This window comes from Vulpes vulpes, chromosome 1, assembly GCF_048418805.1.
Source record: "Vulpes vulpes isolate BD-2025 chromosome 1, VulVul3, whole genome shotgun sequence".
In the NCBI taxonomy this organism is placed as follows: Eukaryota; Metazoa; Chordata; class Mammalia; order Carnivora; family Canidae; genus Vulpes; species Vulpes vulpes.
In genome coordinates this window covers 11,601,107-11,617,603 of record NC_132780.1, presented here as the reverse complement: position 1 = coordinate 11,617,603, position 16,497 = coordinate 11,601,107, and the positions used below count along the sequence as shown (strand labels likewise).

Genomic DNA, 16,497 nt, shown 5'->3' with positions numbered 1-16,497 from the left:
ACAATAAAAATAAACATTTCAAATAATACATACCATATCACGTTAGATTTTTTCTTTCCAAAATAAATACCAAAAAGAACAACTTTTAAATAAATATTAGCTTCCTGTCTTAATTATTTTCTTAGAATAACTTCCAAGAAGGAAAAATGGCAATATCAAATATGCCACTTCAAAATTACTATGTAGAATGGCAGGTTTCCTTTTCAACTTTTTCTATATTTTATCCCTCCCCCAAGAGAATATAAGGAGTAGCCCTGATTCTCTACACCATATACAACACTGAATATAACCAGTGGTTTTAAGTCCTAGGTAATCTGAAAAAGCAACCTATTTTTCATTTTGTACTTGCTTGATAATTAACAAGCTATCATATTTTCATATATCATATTATCTACTTGCCATCTTTATTTCTTTTGTATGTTGCCAGTCAATATTCTTTGCTTATATTCTACTTGGGGGTTTATTTTATGACTCTAAAAATTCTGTTAGAGACTTTGAGCTGTTTTTTAAAATATTATTTAAGTGTTGCCACCTACATTTTGCTATTGTTCTTATATAGCTTTGTGTACATCATGGTTTCTCAACCTTGACACTACTCACATGGAGGTTAACTGTTGTGTGGGGGGGTAGGGTGGGGTAAGGGCTGTCCCATGCACTGTAGGATGCTTAGCAGTATCCGTGGCTTCTATATGCTAGATGCTGAAGCCTCCCTCAAGTTGTGACACCAGAAAGGTTTCGAGACATTACCTAGGGACAAAATTTGCCCATGCTTAAGAATTGCTGATGTACGGGGGACCTGTGTGGCTCAAAGGTTGAATATCTGTCTTCGACTCAGGGTGTGATCCCAGAGTCCTGGGATCAAGTCCCACACTGAGCTCCCTAGAGGGAGCCTGCTTCTCCCTCTGCCTATTTCTCTTCCCTCTGTCTGTGTCTCTCATGAATAAACAAAGTATTTAAAAAAATAATTGCTGGTGTACAATACAGTCATAATTTTTCATATGGAAATTGTGTGTTCCTCACTGGAGCCCTGCACAGCCAGGTGCCCTAAATGAGCAACAGAGATCATAAAGAAGGTGTTACTGAAGGGCGACCAACAAGAGGAAGTGTAGTCTCCGATGTCTTCCATGTACTATAGCAGCCAAGCACAGAGAAAGGGCTAAGTCCCTGAGAAAAATTATTTTCCCTCACCTCCCTCTTTATCTAAGTAAAACTCCTAGGAGACTTTTTGGATCAGTTTACCCTTTGGAGTTTTCTAACATGCTATAATCCTGTTTCTTTGTAGTTAACATGCAGGGATGACCAAGGACTGCCTCTTAAGGTTGATGGGAAACCAAAGGCAGTAAGAAAAGCATCAGTATGTCTTCCTGAACTACTAGGCTTTTAAAATTAAGAACATTATTACTTTGATAAAAATAAATCAATATGTAAATTAAAAATATAAATCAGGGGCGCCTGGGCGGTTCAGCCAGTTAAGTGTCTGCCTTTCACTCAGGTCATGATTTCAGTGTCCTGGGATCCAGTCCCACATCGGGCTCCCTGCTCAGTGGGGAGTCTGCTTCTTCCTCTCCCTCTGCCTCTCATGTTCACTCTCTTGCTCTCTCCCTCTTGCTCCCTCCAATAAATAAATAAAATCTTTAAATAAATAAATAAATATCCGTAAATAACACACACATGATAGGACTGAGACATAGCTTAGAAAGAATCTAGCTTTGGGGGTGCCTGGGTGGCTCAGTCAATTAAGCATCTGACTCTTGGCTGTGGCTCAGATCATGATCTCAGGGTTGTGAGACTGAGCCCTGTGTCTGGCTCCCCACTCACTGTAGCATCTGCTTGAGATTCTCTTTCTCCCTCTTCCTCTGCCCCTCCTGCTCTTTCTCTCTAAAATAAATAAATATTTTTTTAAAAGACTCTAGTTTTCTTATGGGAAAATATGAACGAATATTCTCTCTCTGTGATACATCGACTATACCTGATGGCATTATGCCATATCAGAGTGTTCTATGTACAAAATCCCCAAGATACTGCATATCAAGTGTACTTTTTTAATTTCGATTCCTAAAACATTAAGAACAAAGAATAGCAAACTCCTCCAAATTCCTTTTTAAGGAAAATGGTTGTTAGGAAAACTGTTAGTAAAATATATTTTTAAAATTATGTCAAAAACAGAATTTGTTACTATTTCACTTTCCTGGTTTTATTTTTTTCTTCACTATTTTTTAATTTAAATTCAATTAGCCAACATACGGTAGTACAACATTAGGTTCAGATGCAGTGTTAAATAATTTATCAGTTGCATATAATGCCCAGTGCTTACTAGCCATTAAGGAGGGCACATGATGTGATGAGTGATGGTTTTATTATTTGTTTTTTAAGATAATATTTATTCGTGAGAGACACAGAGAGAGAGGCAAGAACCAAGCAGAGGGAGAAGCAGGCTCCCTGCGGGGAGCCTGATGTAGCACTTAATCCCAGGACCCCAGGATCATGACCTGAGCCAAAGGGAGACCCTCAACCACTGAGCCACCCAGGCATCCTAGGTTTTATTATTTTTTAAGCTTTTATTTAAACTCCAGTTAGTTAAAATACAGTATATTAATTTCAAGTGTACTATATAGTGATTCAACATTTCCTTGCAACACCTGGTGCTTGTTACAACAATGTTCAACACAGTAAAAATTCTAAATTACCTAAATGTCTACGAATGGGGCAAAAGTTAGACACATCCATAGAGTACATCAATTCAAGGGAATATGATGTAGCCATTAAATATGTAGGGAATAGAATATCAATTAATTAGGAAAGGCATAATTTGAAAATTTTAACTATATTTTATTTTTTTAATGTTCTTTATTTATTTATTCATGAGATACACAGAGAGAGGGAGAGAGAGGCAGAGACACAGGCAGAGGGAGAAGCAGGCTCCATGCAGGGAGCCCAACGCGGGACTCGATCCCAGGTCTCCAGGATCACGCCCTGGGCCAAAGGCAGGCGCTAAACCGCTGAGCCACCCAGGGATCCCCTGAAAATTTTAACTATAGAACCATTACAAATATACAGTTATGAATGTATATGAAGGAAAGAATGTGGGAAAATGAAAACTTTTTATAATAAGGAAAACAATAGTAAAGTGGGAGGAGGTTTGTCGTAACTGCTATTCACTTTTCTCCTCTATTTTATTTATGAAACTATAAAAGATGATAAAATAAAATAACAATAATTAAACTACACTAAAATAAAAAGTCGTGATCCTCTGGTAACAGAAGAGTTTTGAAATGCTTACTATTCTGTTTAATCATTTTCAAGAATGCATCTAGTCACTGAGAAATGAAACAACGGTTTAAAATCTGGAAAGGAAGCCCAACTCACCTTGAACTTGGTCATTCTGTTCTTCTCCTTCCAGGGAAGGGCTGAGTCCTGAGAAGGTACGAAAGGGGAAGGAGAAAAGAAAGCGATCAGAGTAGAGCCAAGACTGCTGTTAACCCGTTATGGCTAACGCATACTCATTACCCGTATTTCATGCTTTACATAAAATATCAATGGTGCCCTTTTCATGGGGCTTGATGAGCAGAGCATGGGGTGGATTCCTGAGACCACTGACCCCTTCAGCAGAGAGCCTCTACACAGTGAACGACCTGCCCAACTACATATGGTGGTTTTAACTCAAGTTCTCCTTGTTGCTTTTAGGGTAGGAATCTGATTCTAGGGAGGGTTAACATACAAAGTACCCGGGCTGAAAGAGTAATCTCTAGGGCCAAATGTTTTAGGTCTATGGTACTGCTACTTATTTGCTGTGAAATCTTCTGACAAATTGTTGAGATATCTGTGTCTCAGAGACACCTAGGTGGCCCAGCAGTTGAGTGTCTGCTTTTGGCTCAGGGCGTGAATCCAGGGTCCAGGATTGAGTCCCACACTGGGCTCCTTGCAGGGAGCCTGCTTCTCCCTCTACCTATGTCTCTGCCTCTTTCTCTGCGTCTCTTATGAATAAATAAATAAAATCTTTAAAAATCTCCATGCCTCAATTCTTTCATCTGTAGAAATGGAGGGATTAGCAATGTCTACTTCATAGGATGGTTTTCAGAATGAAATCAGAAGGCAGAGAGCACACAGAACACTTTCAGGATATCTTATTTCTTAGTAGCTGTAGAAAAGCACATAATATTCACTAACATAAAACCTGTCCTCATAAATTTTTTTTTCATAAATGATTTTTATCTATGAAGGCTTTAGAGACCATCACTCCATCATATGAAAATCACCTTTAACTTCTGAAATATGTTATTCTCTCTGGTCTGTCATACTTAATGTGATGTCTTTGCAGTAATATTTAAGGTTACAAGGATGACTTGTTTTCATGTGTAAAATAAACATAAAATTTACCCTTTTAACCATTTGTAAGTGTACAGTTCATTACACTTAAGTGCATTCCTACTGCTGTGCGATCATCACTACCATCCATCTCCAGAACTTTTTCGCCATCCCCAACTAAAACTCTATACCCATAAAACAACAGCTCCCCATAACCCTTCTCCTCAGCCCCCAATAGTCAATATTCTACTTTCTCTCTCTGTCAATTTAACTATACGGACAACTGTGGGTTTTGTCATTGTTGTTGTTTTTCACAGGCAACTGTTTTTTAAAAGATATATAATCTTGCCCAAACTACTCTGTTAACAGCAGGGCATTGAAAAGACTCTATCATGAAGATGAAGAAAAATTAATAAAAACCTGTGATGCGGCCAGATTTATTTACCCGTAAGTTGGGTAATCAGTTTGTCATTCAGACTAACGAGCTACAGTAATCATAGGAAGTGATTAAAAACAACAAAAACAGCAACACAGTTGGCATTCAGTGAGCACCAAGTATGTGTCAGGGGCCTCACAAAGCACAGGGCATACAGTTTCCAGAAGGTCCTGCCCACTTACTTGTGAAGAAGCTACTGTGGTATTAGTTGTGTGACTCTGATCCAATCACCTACACCTCTGTTCTCAGCTATAACAAGGAGATAATGACAGAATTTCAGTCATAGGATTACTGTGGGGGAATAAATGAGCTAATCCATGTAATGCCCCGGCACTATACCTGGCATTTTTAGGAAGTTCTCAATCAATGATGATGAGGACTGTTGTTCCTATTTAAGAGATGAGGAAGCTGGGACTTGGTGAGGTCACGACACATGGGTGGAATTGGAATCCAGCTCTCACACTGGAATCGGTATTCTAGATCTTGTCTCTCTGTTGCTTCTAAAGACACAAATATGCAGATGGGACTCTGAGGTCTCAGAGAAGGAGAAACAAGAGCTGAGGACCAGGGATGATAGACACAGAACCAGGGAGAGAACTCTAAAGCCAAAGGATCTGCTTCAGGGAGAAAAGAATAGAATTGTGAAGGGTGTAGGCTCTGGAATCAGACCACCGGGTTGTGAATCCTGGCATTTCCAACTTGCTAATACTTTGTGTCTCTAATTCCAATATATAAATTGGGAGATAATAATGATAATGACAACAATAATATTACCAACCTCAGGGGAAGGGTAGTAGGTCTAAGTGACTGTATGTCAAACATGTAGGACAATGTCCAGCAGCTTAAATACTCAATACAAGTTACCTGTATGGCTGCTTTACAAGGAATAGCCAAGGAACCCTTTACTCGGGGTGGCTGCAGCTGCATATTGCTTGACAAGTTGAGTGTGGGCAAGATTCCAGAGACCACACTCCCTCCAGCTGAAAGCCCTGGGCAGTGAGTGACCTGCCCAACCACATTGGTAGCCTGAATACATGTTCTCCTTGTTGCTCTCATACTAGGATTCTGATTCTCAGGAGGGTAGAAACAATACAATACTCAGGCTAAGGGATTATTGTTGGTTAATTGTTGGTTAATTTATTACTTATTAGTTCATTACTATTAGTTATTTCTCCATCTTTAGATAAAAGAACCCTCATATTGAAAAGGGCAATGGAAAGCTTCCCAATCTTGGAAGAAATACCCTTTTGGGATTTATGATTCATTTTTTTCTGACTCTTATTTGTCCTATGATTTCTGCTCAGTAAGAGTGTTCTGCAGGGAGAGCTCTTCATCACCTCTGGAGAAAGGGGGATAATTGGTAAATCAATCTTGTAATTAATACTACTCAGCTTTATATCTCAAGCACCTGAAACAGTATGTTGTGTAACAGAAACTGCTCAGGAGACACCCAAGCAGTGTCAGTGTCTTGATGAATTAACCTACCCTGCAGATATTTTCAGACAGACTAAAAACTTGAGGTTTTCAGGCACCTGGGTGGCTCAGCGGTTGAGAGTCTGCCTTTGGCTCAGGTTGCGATCCTGGGGTCCTAGGATCAAATCCCTGCATCAGGCTCCCCACAGGGAGCTTGCTTCTTCCTCTGGCTATGTCTCTGCCTCTCTGTGTCATTCATGAATAAATAAATAAAATCTTTAAAATATATATATTTCTTATTTAACCCCATATATCCAAAATAATACCAATTCAACCTGCAATCAACATAAAGAGATGAGATGTTACATTCCTTTTTGTCATACTAGTCTTTGAAATCCATTGTGTGTCTTACACTCACAGTACATCTCAATTAGCACTAGCCATATTTCAAGTGCTCATTTGTCACATGTGCCTGATGGCTACCATATTGGATAGTGATGACTTGAACCTTTTTAAAGCAATAGAGACCATACAACCACACCTCAGAGACTCTCTGGGTTCAAAGGACAGCAAATCAGCCTTAGTTCTACATTTAACCAATGGCTATTACTGAAACTATTAATTTTTCAACTGAATGATAGAATTGAAGCAGTGAAAACAGCAGGCAGGTGAAACAAAAAAGAATACCTTAAAATCTTCTGCTGTTTTAATAACTTGCTACATTTTTCCTGTCTCATAGCCACCCATAACAGGAAAAGGACAACTTTAGTCTATAATACATAGATGATTAACAACGTGCCAGGCACTATCTCATGCACTCTATTTTTAAAAAAGATTTTATGTATTTATTTGAGACAGAGTGAGAGAGAGAACATGAGAGGGGTGAGGGGCAGAGGGAGAAGCAGGCTCCCCACTGAGTAGGAAGCCCAACTCAGGGCCCGATCCCAGGACCCCAGGATTATCACGCAAGCTGAAGGCAAAGGCTTAACAGACTGAGTCACCCAGGCAGCCCTACTTCAAGCACTTTATATAGCATATCTCTTAAAAAAAAAAAAAAAAAGATTTTATTTATTTATTCATGAGAGACAGAGGCAGAGAGAAAGGCAGAGACACCGGCAGAGGAAGAAGCAGGGTCCACACAGGGACCCCGACGTGGGACTTGATTCTGGATCTCCAGGATCACACCCTGGGCCAAAGGCGGCGCTAAACCGCTGAGCCACCTGGGCTGCCCCATAGCACATCTTTTAATCTTCATAAAAATTTTAGGAGGTAGGTACTGAGAGCCCTACCTGGACAGGTAGGAAAACTGAAGAACAGACAAGTTAAATAATTTGCCCAAGGTCATCCAGTGGAAGAGTGCTAGAGCCAGGTTTCAAATGCTCAAGTTCAATCCTGTTCTGCGCCCCGCTAACTGTGCCAACAGTCATTTGTCTCTGCCAGTCTTTCTTTTTTTTTTCTTTTAAAGAAAAGAAGAGAGAGAGGCAGAGACATAGGCAGAGGAAGAAGCAGGCTCCTGTGGGGACCCTGATACGGGGATTGGATCCTAGGACCCTGGGATCAGACCTGAGCCAAAGGCAGATGTTCAACCACAGAGCCACCCAGGCGCCCCTGTCTCTTCCTTATTTTTATTTTATTTTATTTTTAAAAATATTTTATTTATTTATTCATAAGAGACACACAGAGAGAGGCAGAGACACATGCGAGGGAGAAGCAGACTCCCTGTGGGGAGCCTAATGCAGGGATTGGATCCTGGGATCAGACCTAAGCCAAAGGCAGATGCTCAACCACAGAGACACCCAGGCACCCCTATCTCTTCCTTTTTAAAAGGCGAACAATAATAGCATTGTTATGAAAAATAAATATATGAGTACATGTAAAGCATTGGAACTTCTCCAGGTTGTTAGAGGTGCCCAGCAAGTTAGCTCTTCTCATCATTCCCATTATGACCTCCATGCAATAAGCAAAAAAATGAAACATCAGCATCAACTTGTTTTTATGGAGATTTGTTTTAGATCATGACATATTATGCGTAATTGTACATCAACCTCTGAATACTCTGAAAACATTGGTATAATCTGCAGTCCACCACATGTGAGATAAAAGACAATGAATGTAGATGTTATCTTCTTTTTTTTTTTTTAAGATTTTATTTATTCATAGAAACACAGAGAGAGAATGAGAGGCAGAGACACAGGCAGAGGGAGAAGCAGGCTCCATGCAGAGAGCCCGACATGGGACTCGATCCAGGGTCTCCAGGATCACGCCCTGGGCTGCAGGCGGCGCTAAACCGCTGCGCCACTGGGGCTGCCCTAGATGTTATCTTCTATTAGAATTATCTATTTTGCTCCCTCATCCCAGGCTGTGGCTCCCTTTTGGAGAGCTACACGAATCCCACTTACTGAATAACTCTTCTTGGCCAACCCCTTGGTTGCTGCTAGGCACTCTAAAAAGAATATGATGAGGTCCAGGAAACAGTGGTCCCTGCAGCCAACAGGAGAGACAAAAGAAATCAGTTATATGCCAGTGGCAAGAGCAACTCCAAAGGAGGAAAGACAATCCATCATCTTGCCTAATTGCAACTCTTTCTAACTTTCTCCTATGAGTAACATTCTTCTAGTTCCCAAGAGTGAAAACCTTAGAGTTGCTGCCAACATCTCTGTGATGGACTGAATTATGACCCCCCTAAAACTTTTATGTTGAAGTTCTAAACCCCAGTTCCTCGACTGTGATTATATTTGGACACAGGGCATTTAAAGAGGTGATTAACTTAAAATAAGTTCTTTAGGGTGGGCCCTAAGCCAATCTGATTGATGTCTAGCGAGAGGAAATCTAGACACCCAAGGATTAGGGTATTTTGTTACACTAGTCCTGACATATTAACACAATCTCCTTTCCACTGGTTTTCACAGATAAACAACTTGTGATAGTTTTTCAGTCCCACCAACTCAACATCTTGGGTTTGCTTTAAAATAGTCAAGGAGAAGGGCACCTGCATGGCTAAGTTAGCTAAGTGTCTGCCATTGGCTCAAGTCATGATCCTGGGATAGAGCTCCACATGGGCTGCCTGCCCTTCCTTCTCCCTCTCCCTCTGCCCCTCCCTCTCATTTATTCCTGCTCTCTCATGTGCTCTCACATGCTCTCTCAAATAAATTAAAATAAAATAAAAATACTCAAGGATAGGGGCGCTTGGATGGCTCAGTCTGTTTAAGTGTTCAACTCTCGGTTTCTGCTCAGGTCACAATCTCAGGGTCCTGGGATCGAGTCCCATATCAGATCTGCACTTAGCATAGCATCTGCTAGAGAATCTCTCCCTCCCTCTATTCTGCCCCCTGCTGGTTCTCACTCCCTCTCTCTAAAATAAATAATAAATAAATAAAAGCTTTTAAAATAGGAGAAATAGATATATGGAGAGTAGAGAAGCAACAAAATTAGCAATGATTAAATCAGGGTGATTGTTACAAAGGAGTTCATTACATTTTATTTTGGATACGTATGGAAACTTCTACAGCAAAGAATTTAGGGAGGAACTATGAATATTGAGAGAAGAATGTCATAAAATAAATAAATACACATTTAAACCATCTATATTCTAGTATTAGCAGTTATTCTGAATGCTTTTTTTTATATATATTTCTGTATTTTCTGAATTCTCTACAATGAGTGTGTATATCTTCCATAATGGGAAGAGAATTATATTATCTGAAATAAAATAAAAAGAGAATGCTTCCAAAATTGTATAAAGAACTCCAGACTCATGAATCCTGCTTTCAAAATATTCTACAATAGGGGCACCTGGGTGGTTCAGTGGTTGAGCATCTGCCTTTGGCTCAGATTGTGATCCCAGGGTCCTGGGATGGAGCCCCGCATCAAGCTCTCCATGGGGAGTCTGCTTCTCCCTCTGTATATGTCTCTGCCTCTCTCTCTGTGTCTCTCATGAATAAATTAATAAAATCTTTAAAAAAACAAACTACTCTACAATAAAAATTCCAACCTACCTCCATAATTTGATCCCAAATCACTCCTCTGCAGCCAGCTTCCTATGGTTAAATATTTATACAGTTTATTTTTCTATTATGTTTCCTAATTCCAATTTGGGGACTTTAAACTTTGGGACCAGGGATACGCACACACATAAAGAACACACACCCTGGACTCAAATCCACTTCATCCACTAGCACTGTAACATAGAACATGTAACTTTTGCTCCTTTGCCTCCACCTGTAAAACAGAGGCGGTAACAGTATTCACCTCACAGGGCTTTGTGAAGACTAGAAATGTTCATTGTTATAAAACCCTCAGGACGATGCTTAGCACTCAAGGTTGTAAACATTACGACTATCACTCCTGCCCTGTACCTATTCTACATATTTCCCCAATTATTTAACATTTGCTAATGAATGAAATACCTCTACCACCGCAGAAAAGGAAGACAAAAGCCTAAGTACAGTCACAGTGGGGCTCTGCTGCCAGGAGCCCTCTTTCAGAAGTCAGGACAGGGGGCGCCCAGGCGGCTCAGTGGTTGAGCATCTTCTTTCAGCTCAGGTCCTGATCCCAGGGTCCTGGGATTAGTCCCACATCGGGCTCCCTATGGGGAGCCTGCTTCTCCCTCTGCCTGTGTCTCTGCCTCTCTCTGTGTGTCTCTTATGAATAAATAAATAAAATCTTAAAAAAAAAAAAAAAGGAATCAGGACAGGAGGAAGAAAGGAGTCTGAGATACTACAATCCTGTCTGTGGCCCTAGAAAAACCACAGAAGGTATCTATGGCTGATGCTCTCTTTCTCTAAAAAAAGAACCAGAAGTAGTCCAGGCACAGCCCCTTTCTGCACTGAGAATAGCCAGCGGTACTTGGAAGAGGCTGCAGAGAGGTAACTTTTCTGATGATGACACACGTCTCAACTGTCCTCAACATTTCACTTGTCCTATACCGTTAATTCCCAAGGCAAATGTATGCGGTAGGTAATAATATCCCCGTTTCCAGAAAAGGAAACTGAGGCACAGAAAGATTAAGTTGCAGAAGTGACGGAGCGTGTGGAAGGTGAGGGGACGGCAAGCTGGGCAGCAAGAGCCCCGAGACCCTCGACCTCCGCGGAGCCGGGTCCGCCTCCCAGCCGCAGACCCCGAACCGCTCCGAAGGACTCGGGCGAGGGGAAGGCAAGCGGCCGCCCCGTCCCTCAATCTCGCTGCCACCGGCCGAGACTTTCCCTCCCTGTCACCCAGGGCCCGGCGCGCCGGATCCCACGGCCAGACCAAAAACTTAAAAGAGGTCGCGGGGTCCCGGGGATCACTCACCTCCCAGAAAGAGACCGAAGGCCGCGATCTTAACCTTCCGCAGCGGAAATACCTCCGACTACGCGGGGCTCCTGGACTACATTTCCCAGCATCCCCCAGAGGACCCCGAGTCGCTGTCCCGCACCTCGCGACGGCCTGAATCCAATTTCCTGGAGTCCACGAAAGGAGAGGGGTTTGCATTCTTGTCGTCCGGGGGCCGAAATGCCTCCGAACACGCAGAGCACTGTATTATATTCTATTTCTTCAGCACAGCAAATAGATTTGCGCTCTCCGGTAGCGGAAGTGCCCCAATGCCTGAAAGCGACTGGACTACACGTCCCAGAATCCTCTGTATGCGTGAGCTTCCCGCCTACCTGCAATTTGCCTTTTGAATTAGCAGGTGGAGTCTAAATAAGCTCTTGGGTGCTGTGGAACTGGACTTGTCTTTTTTTCTTTTCTTTTCTTTTCTTTTCTTTTCTTTTCTTTTCTTTTCTTTTCTTTTCTTTTCTTTTCTTTCTTTCCTTTCCTTTCCTTTTATTCTTTTCTTCTTTTTTCTCACGGCTGCCTTTCACATGCAACAAGGTTGGAAACAGAAAAAAAAAAAAGGAAAATAATTACAAAGGCTGCTATGTGTTAGGTAAAAAAAAAAAAAGAGAGAGAGAGAGAGACCATAAAAGGGGCAGGCTGAGCTGCACTGAACAAGCCTACTTTATTACATGGACCTGACTTCACCTATGACCAAGAACCCATTAAAAAGGAGATATAACAAGGGACGCCTGGGTAGCTCAGTCAGTCGAGCATCTCACTCTTGGTTAGGATTCAGATCATTGTCTTGGAGTCTTGGGACCAGGCTGTGTGCTCATTCTTCTCCTTCCCCTGCTCATGCACTTACTCTAAAAAAATTAAAGCAATATAGTTTTTTTTTTTAAAGGATATGCAACCACCCAGCAGGATATAAAACAGAAGGAGCAAAATTCTCTGCTTTTCCTTGGCTGTAGAAATTTTTTTCTTGCATTGACATGGGATTGGAGAAAATATAGAATAGGGTCCACCCTATACAATATTTTTTTAAAAAATCTTTGAGGGGCACCCAAGTGGCTTAGTTAAGTGTTTGCCTTTGGCTCAAGTCTCTCAGGGTCCTGAGATTAAGCCCCGCCTTAGGCTCCCTGCTCAGAAGGGAGTTGGCTTCTCTCCTTTCTTGGTCCAGCCCCCCTGCCCTCCCACCTTGGCTCAAATAATAAAATCTTTTTAAAAAATCTTCTTTGGGAATATCACTCAACCATTAGAAAGGATGAATACTCACCATTTGCTTCTTCGTAGATAGAACTGGAGGGTATTATGCTGAATGAAGTCAGTCAATCGAAGAAGGACAATGAACATCATATGGCTTCATTCATTGGAGGAATATAAAAAATAGTGAAAGGGATTAAAGGGGAAAGGAAAGAAAATGAGTGGGAAATATCAGAGAGGGTGACAGAACATGAGAGACTCCTAACTCTGGGAAACGAACAAGGGGTGGTGGAAGGGGAGGTGGGGGGGTATGGGGTGACTGGGTGACGGGCACTGAGAGGGGCACTTGACGGGATGAGCACTGGGTGTTATATGTTGGCAAATAGAACTCCAATAAAAAATATACACAAAAATAAATAAATAAAAATGAAAAAATCTCTTTGAGTTCAAATTAGGGAATCATATTTTTTGCTCTTTTTAATTGAAATATAATTGACTTATACATTGCATAAGTTTGATATGTTGATTTGATACATTTACATATTGCAATATGATTAGTACCTTAGCTTCAGGTAACACTAGTACCACCTCCCTTAATCATTTCTTTGTTGTGGTGAAAACAAGATCTAGTCTCTTAGCAAGTTTTAAGTTTATAATACAGTATTGTTGATTACAATATGCTATGCATTAGCTCCATAGGATTTATTCTATTTCCAAATTTGTACCCTTAAACAGCCTATCCCCAATTGCTCCTCCCCATGCTGTGGTAACCATCATTCTAGTCTCTGCTTTTACAAGTTTGCCCTTTTTAGATTCCACATGAGATAACATACAGTATTTGTCTTTCTTTGACCTATCTCCCTTAGCATAATGCCTTCAAGGCTGCCATCCATGTTGTCTCAAACAGCAGCATTTCCTTCGCTCTTATGGTTGAATAATTTCCACTGTATGTATACTACAAATTCTTCATTTATCCATTCATTGACATTTAGGTTGTTTCCATATTTTGGCTATTTTAAATAATGCTGCAGTAAACATGGGAGTAAGTGCATGTATTTCTTCAAACTCCCATTTTCATTTCCTTTGATTCTATCTCCAGATATAGTAGAACTGCTTTATCATATGGTAATTCTATTTTTAAATTTTTTAGAGACCTCTATACTGATTTCCACAGTGGCTGAACCAGTTTAAATTCTCACCAGCAGTGTTCAAGGGTTCTCTTACCTCCAGATCTTCACCAATACTCATTATCGTCTCTTTGTGGTAGCCATTCTAACAGGTGTGAGGTGATATGTCACTGTGGTTTTGATTTGTATTTGCCTGATAATTAGCAATGTTGAGAACCTTTTTATGTACGTTGGCCATTTAGATCACTTCTTCGGAAAAATGTATGTCCGTTCCTCTGCCCATTTTTAAAAATTGTATTATTTGGTTTTTGTTGTTATTGAGTTGTATGAGTTTTTGTATTTTAATATATATATATTTATATATATATATTAACTTCTTATCTGATGTAGGATTTCCAAATATTTTCTCCCATTCCATAAATTTCCTTTTCATCTTTTAAAAAAAATTATTTCTTTGGGTGCCTGGGTGGTTCAGTCGGTTAAGCACCTGCCTTCAGCCCAGGTCATGATCCCTTGATTCTGGGATCAACCCCTGCGTTGGGCTCCCTGTTCAGTGGGGAGCCTGCTTCTCTCCCTCCTCCTGGCTTGTTCTCTCTCAGTATCTCTGTCTTTCTATCTCAAATAAATAAAAACAATCTCTAAAATCATTTCTTTTGCTGTGCAGAGGCTTTCTAGTTTTAAATTTCTTCTCAAGCTTTTATTTAACTTCCAGGTAACATACTGTATAATGTTAGTTTCAAGTGTAGAATTCAGTGATTCATCACTTGGATACAACACTTTGTGCTCATCACAAGTGCCCTCCTTATACCCATCACCTATTTAACCCATCCCCCAAGCCCATTCCCCTCCAGTAACCTACAATTTGTTCTCTATAGTTAAGATTCTATTTCTTGGCTTGCCTCTTGCCCCACCATGTTCATTTGTTTTGCTTCTTAAATTCCACTTATTAGTGAAATCATATGGTACTTGTCTTTTGCTGATGTGTAGAAGCTTTTTAGATTGACATAACCCCACTTGTTGATTTTTGCTTTTGTTGCCTGTGCCCTTGGTGTCATATCCAAAAAATCATTGCCTATTCCAATGTCAAGGAGTTTCTTCCCAATGTTTTTCCCTGGGAGTTTTATGGTATCAGGTTTTATGTTCAAGGTTTTATTCCATTTTGAGTTAATTTTTGTGAGTAGTGTATAACAGAGGTCCAATTTCATTTTTCTGCATGTGGTTATCCAGTTTTCCCAACACCATTTTTTGAAGAGACTATCCTCTCTCTTTTGAGTGCTCTTTGATCCTTTGTTAAATATTAGTTGACTATTTATGCAGGGTTTATTTCTGAGCTCTCAATTTTGTTCCATTGTTTCTACTTTTATGTCAGGACCATGCTGTCTTAATTACTATAGCTTTGTAGGACAGTTTGAAATTAGGAAGTGTGATACCTCCAGATTTATTCTTCTTTATCCTAATTGCTCGGCTATTAGGCATCTTTTATGCTTTCAATTTAAAATTTTAGGATTACGGGCAGCCCCCGTGGCACAGCAGTTTAGCGCCGCCTGCAGCCCAGGGCGTGATCCTGGAGACCATGGATCGAATCCCATGTCGGGATCCCTGCATGGAGCTTGCTTCTCCCTCTGCCTGTGTCTCTGCCTCTCTCTCTCTCTGTCTCTATGAATAAATAAAATAAAAAATCTTTTAAAAAATTTAGGATAATTTATTTCTATTTCTGTGAAATACACCACTAGGATTTTTACTGGGTTGTAGGAACATTTTAACAATATTAATTCTACTTCATGTATACAAGATCTCTTTCCATTTATATCTGTCTTCAATTTCTTTCATCAAAGTTTTATCATTTTTAGTATACAGGTATTTTACTTCCTTGTTTAAATTTATTCCTAAGTATTTTTATTTTTGATACTGTTGTTAATGGAATAGTTTTCTCTCTTTCTATTTTATATATCCCATTGTTAGTGTATAGAAACCCAATTGATATCTATATGTTGATACTTTACCATGCTGCTTTACTGAATTCACTGATTGAGAGGGGTCTTCAGATTTTCTGTATATATAAGATCATATCATCTGCAAACAAAGATCATTTTACTTCGTCCTCTCTGAGTTGGTATCTTTTATTTCTTTATCTTGCCTTATTGTTCTGCTAGGACTTCCTGCATTGTGTTGAATAGGAATGATGAGAGTGGGTACACTATTTTATTCCTGATCTTAGAAGAAAGGCTTACAACCTTTCACCATTGAGTATGAGGATTTGATGTATATGGCCTCTATTCTGTCGAAGTACATTTCATCTACATGTGATTTGTTGAGAGCTTTTATCGTGAAAGGGTGTTGTATTTTTTCTAACACTTTTTGATCCTCTGTTCAGATTATCATGTGATTTTTATCGTTCATTCTGCTACTGTGGTATATCACATTTATTGATTGGCATGTGTTGAGCTATCCATGCATCTCAGGGATAAATCCCACTTAGTGGTGTATGATTTTTATAAAGTGCTATTGAATTTGGTCTGCTGATATTTTGTTGAGATTTTTTACATCCATAATTATTAATAGCATTTGTCTGCAATAGCATTTGTCTGCAGTTTCCTGAGACTGAAGTGTCCCTATCTGGCTTTAAGAAGGATTGGTGTTAATTTTTCATTAAAAGTTTGGTATACTTTACTAGTGAAACCATTTAGTCCTGAGCTGTGTTGGATTTGGGGAGGAGGT

The 16,497-nt window shown here is 40.1% G+C and overlaps 1 protein-coding gene across 1 annotated transcript in view; it reads right to left on the bottom strand.

Moving 5' to 3' along the window:
- Window positions 1–11,647, bottom strand: part of ZNF45 (zinc finger protein 45) — a 58,346-nt gene extending 46,699 nt beyond the window's left edge. Inside the window, exons 1-2 of the mRNA XM_072747131.1 lie at window positions 11,444–11,647; window positions 3,367–3,414 (exon numbers count right to left, since the gene is read on the bottom strand). Of these exons, the coding sequence (XP_072603232.1) occupies window positions 3,367–3,414; window positions 11,444–11,623 (228 nt within the window). The 5' untranslated portion in view covers window positions 11,624–11,647. The remainder of the gene's footprint in view (window positions 1–3,366; window positions 3,415–11,443) is intronic.
- Between the last annotated feature and the right edge of the window lie 4,850 nt (window positions 11,648–16,497).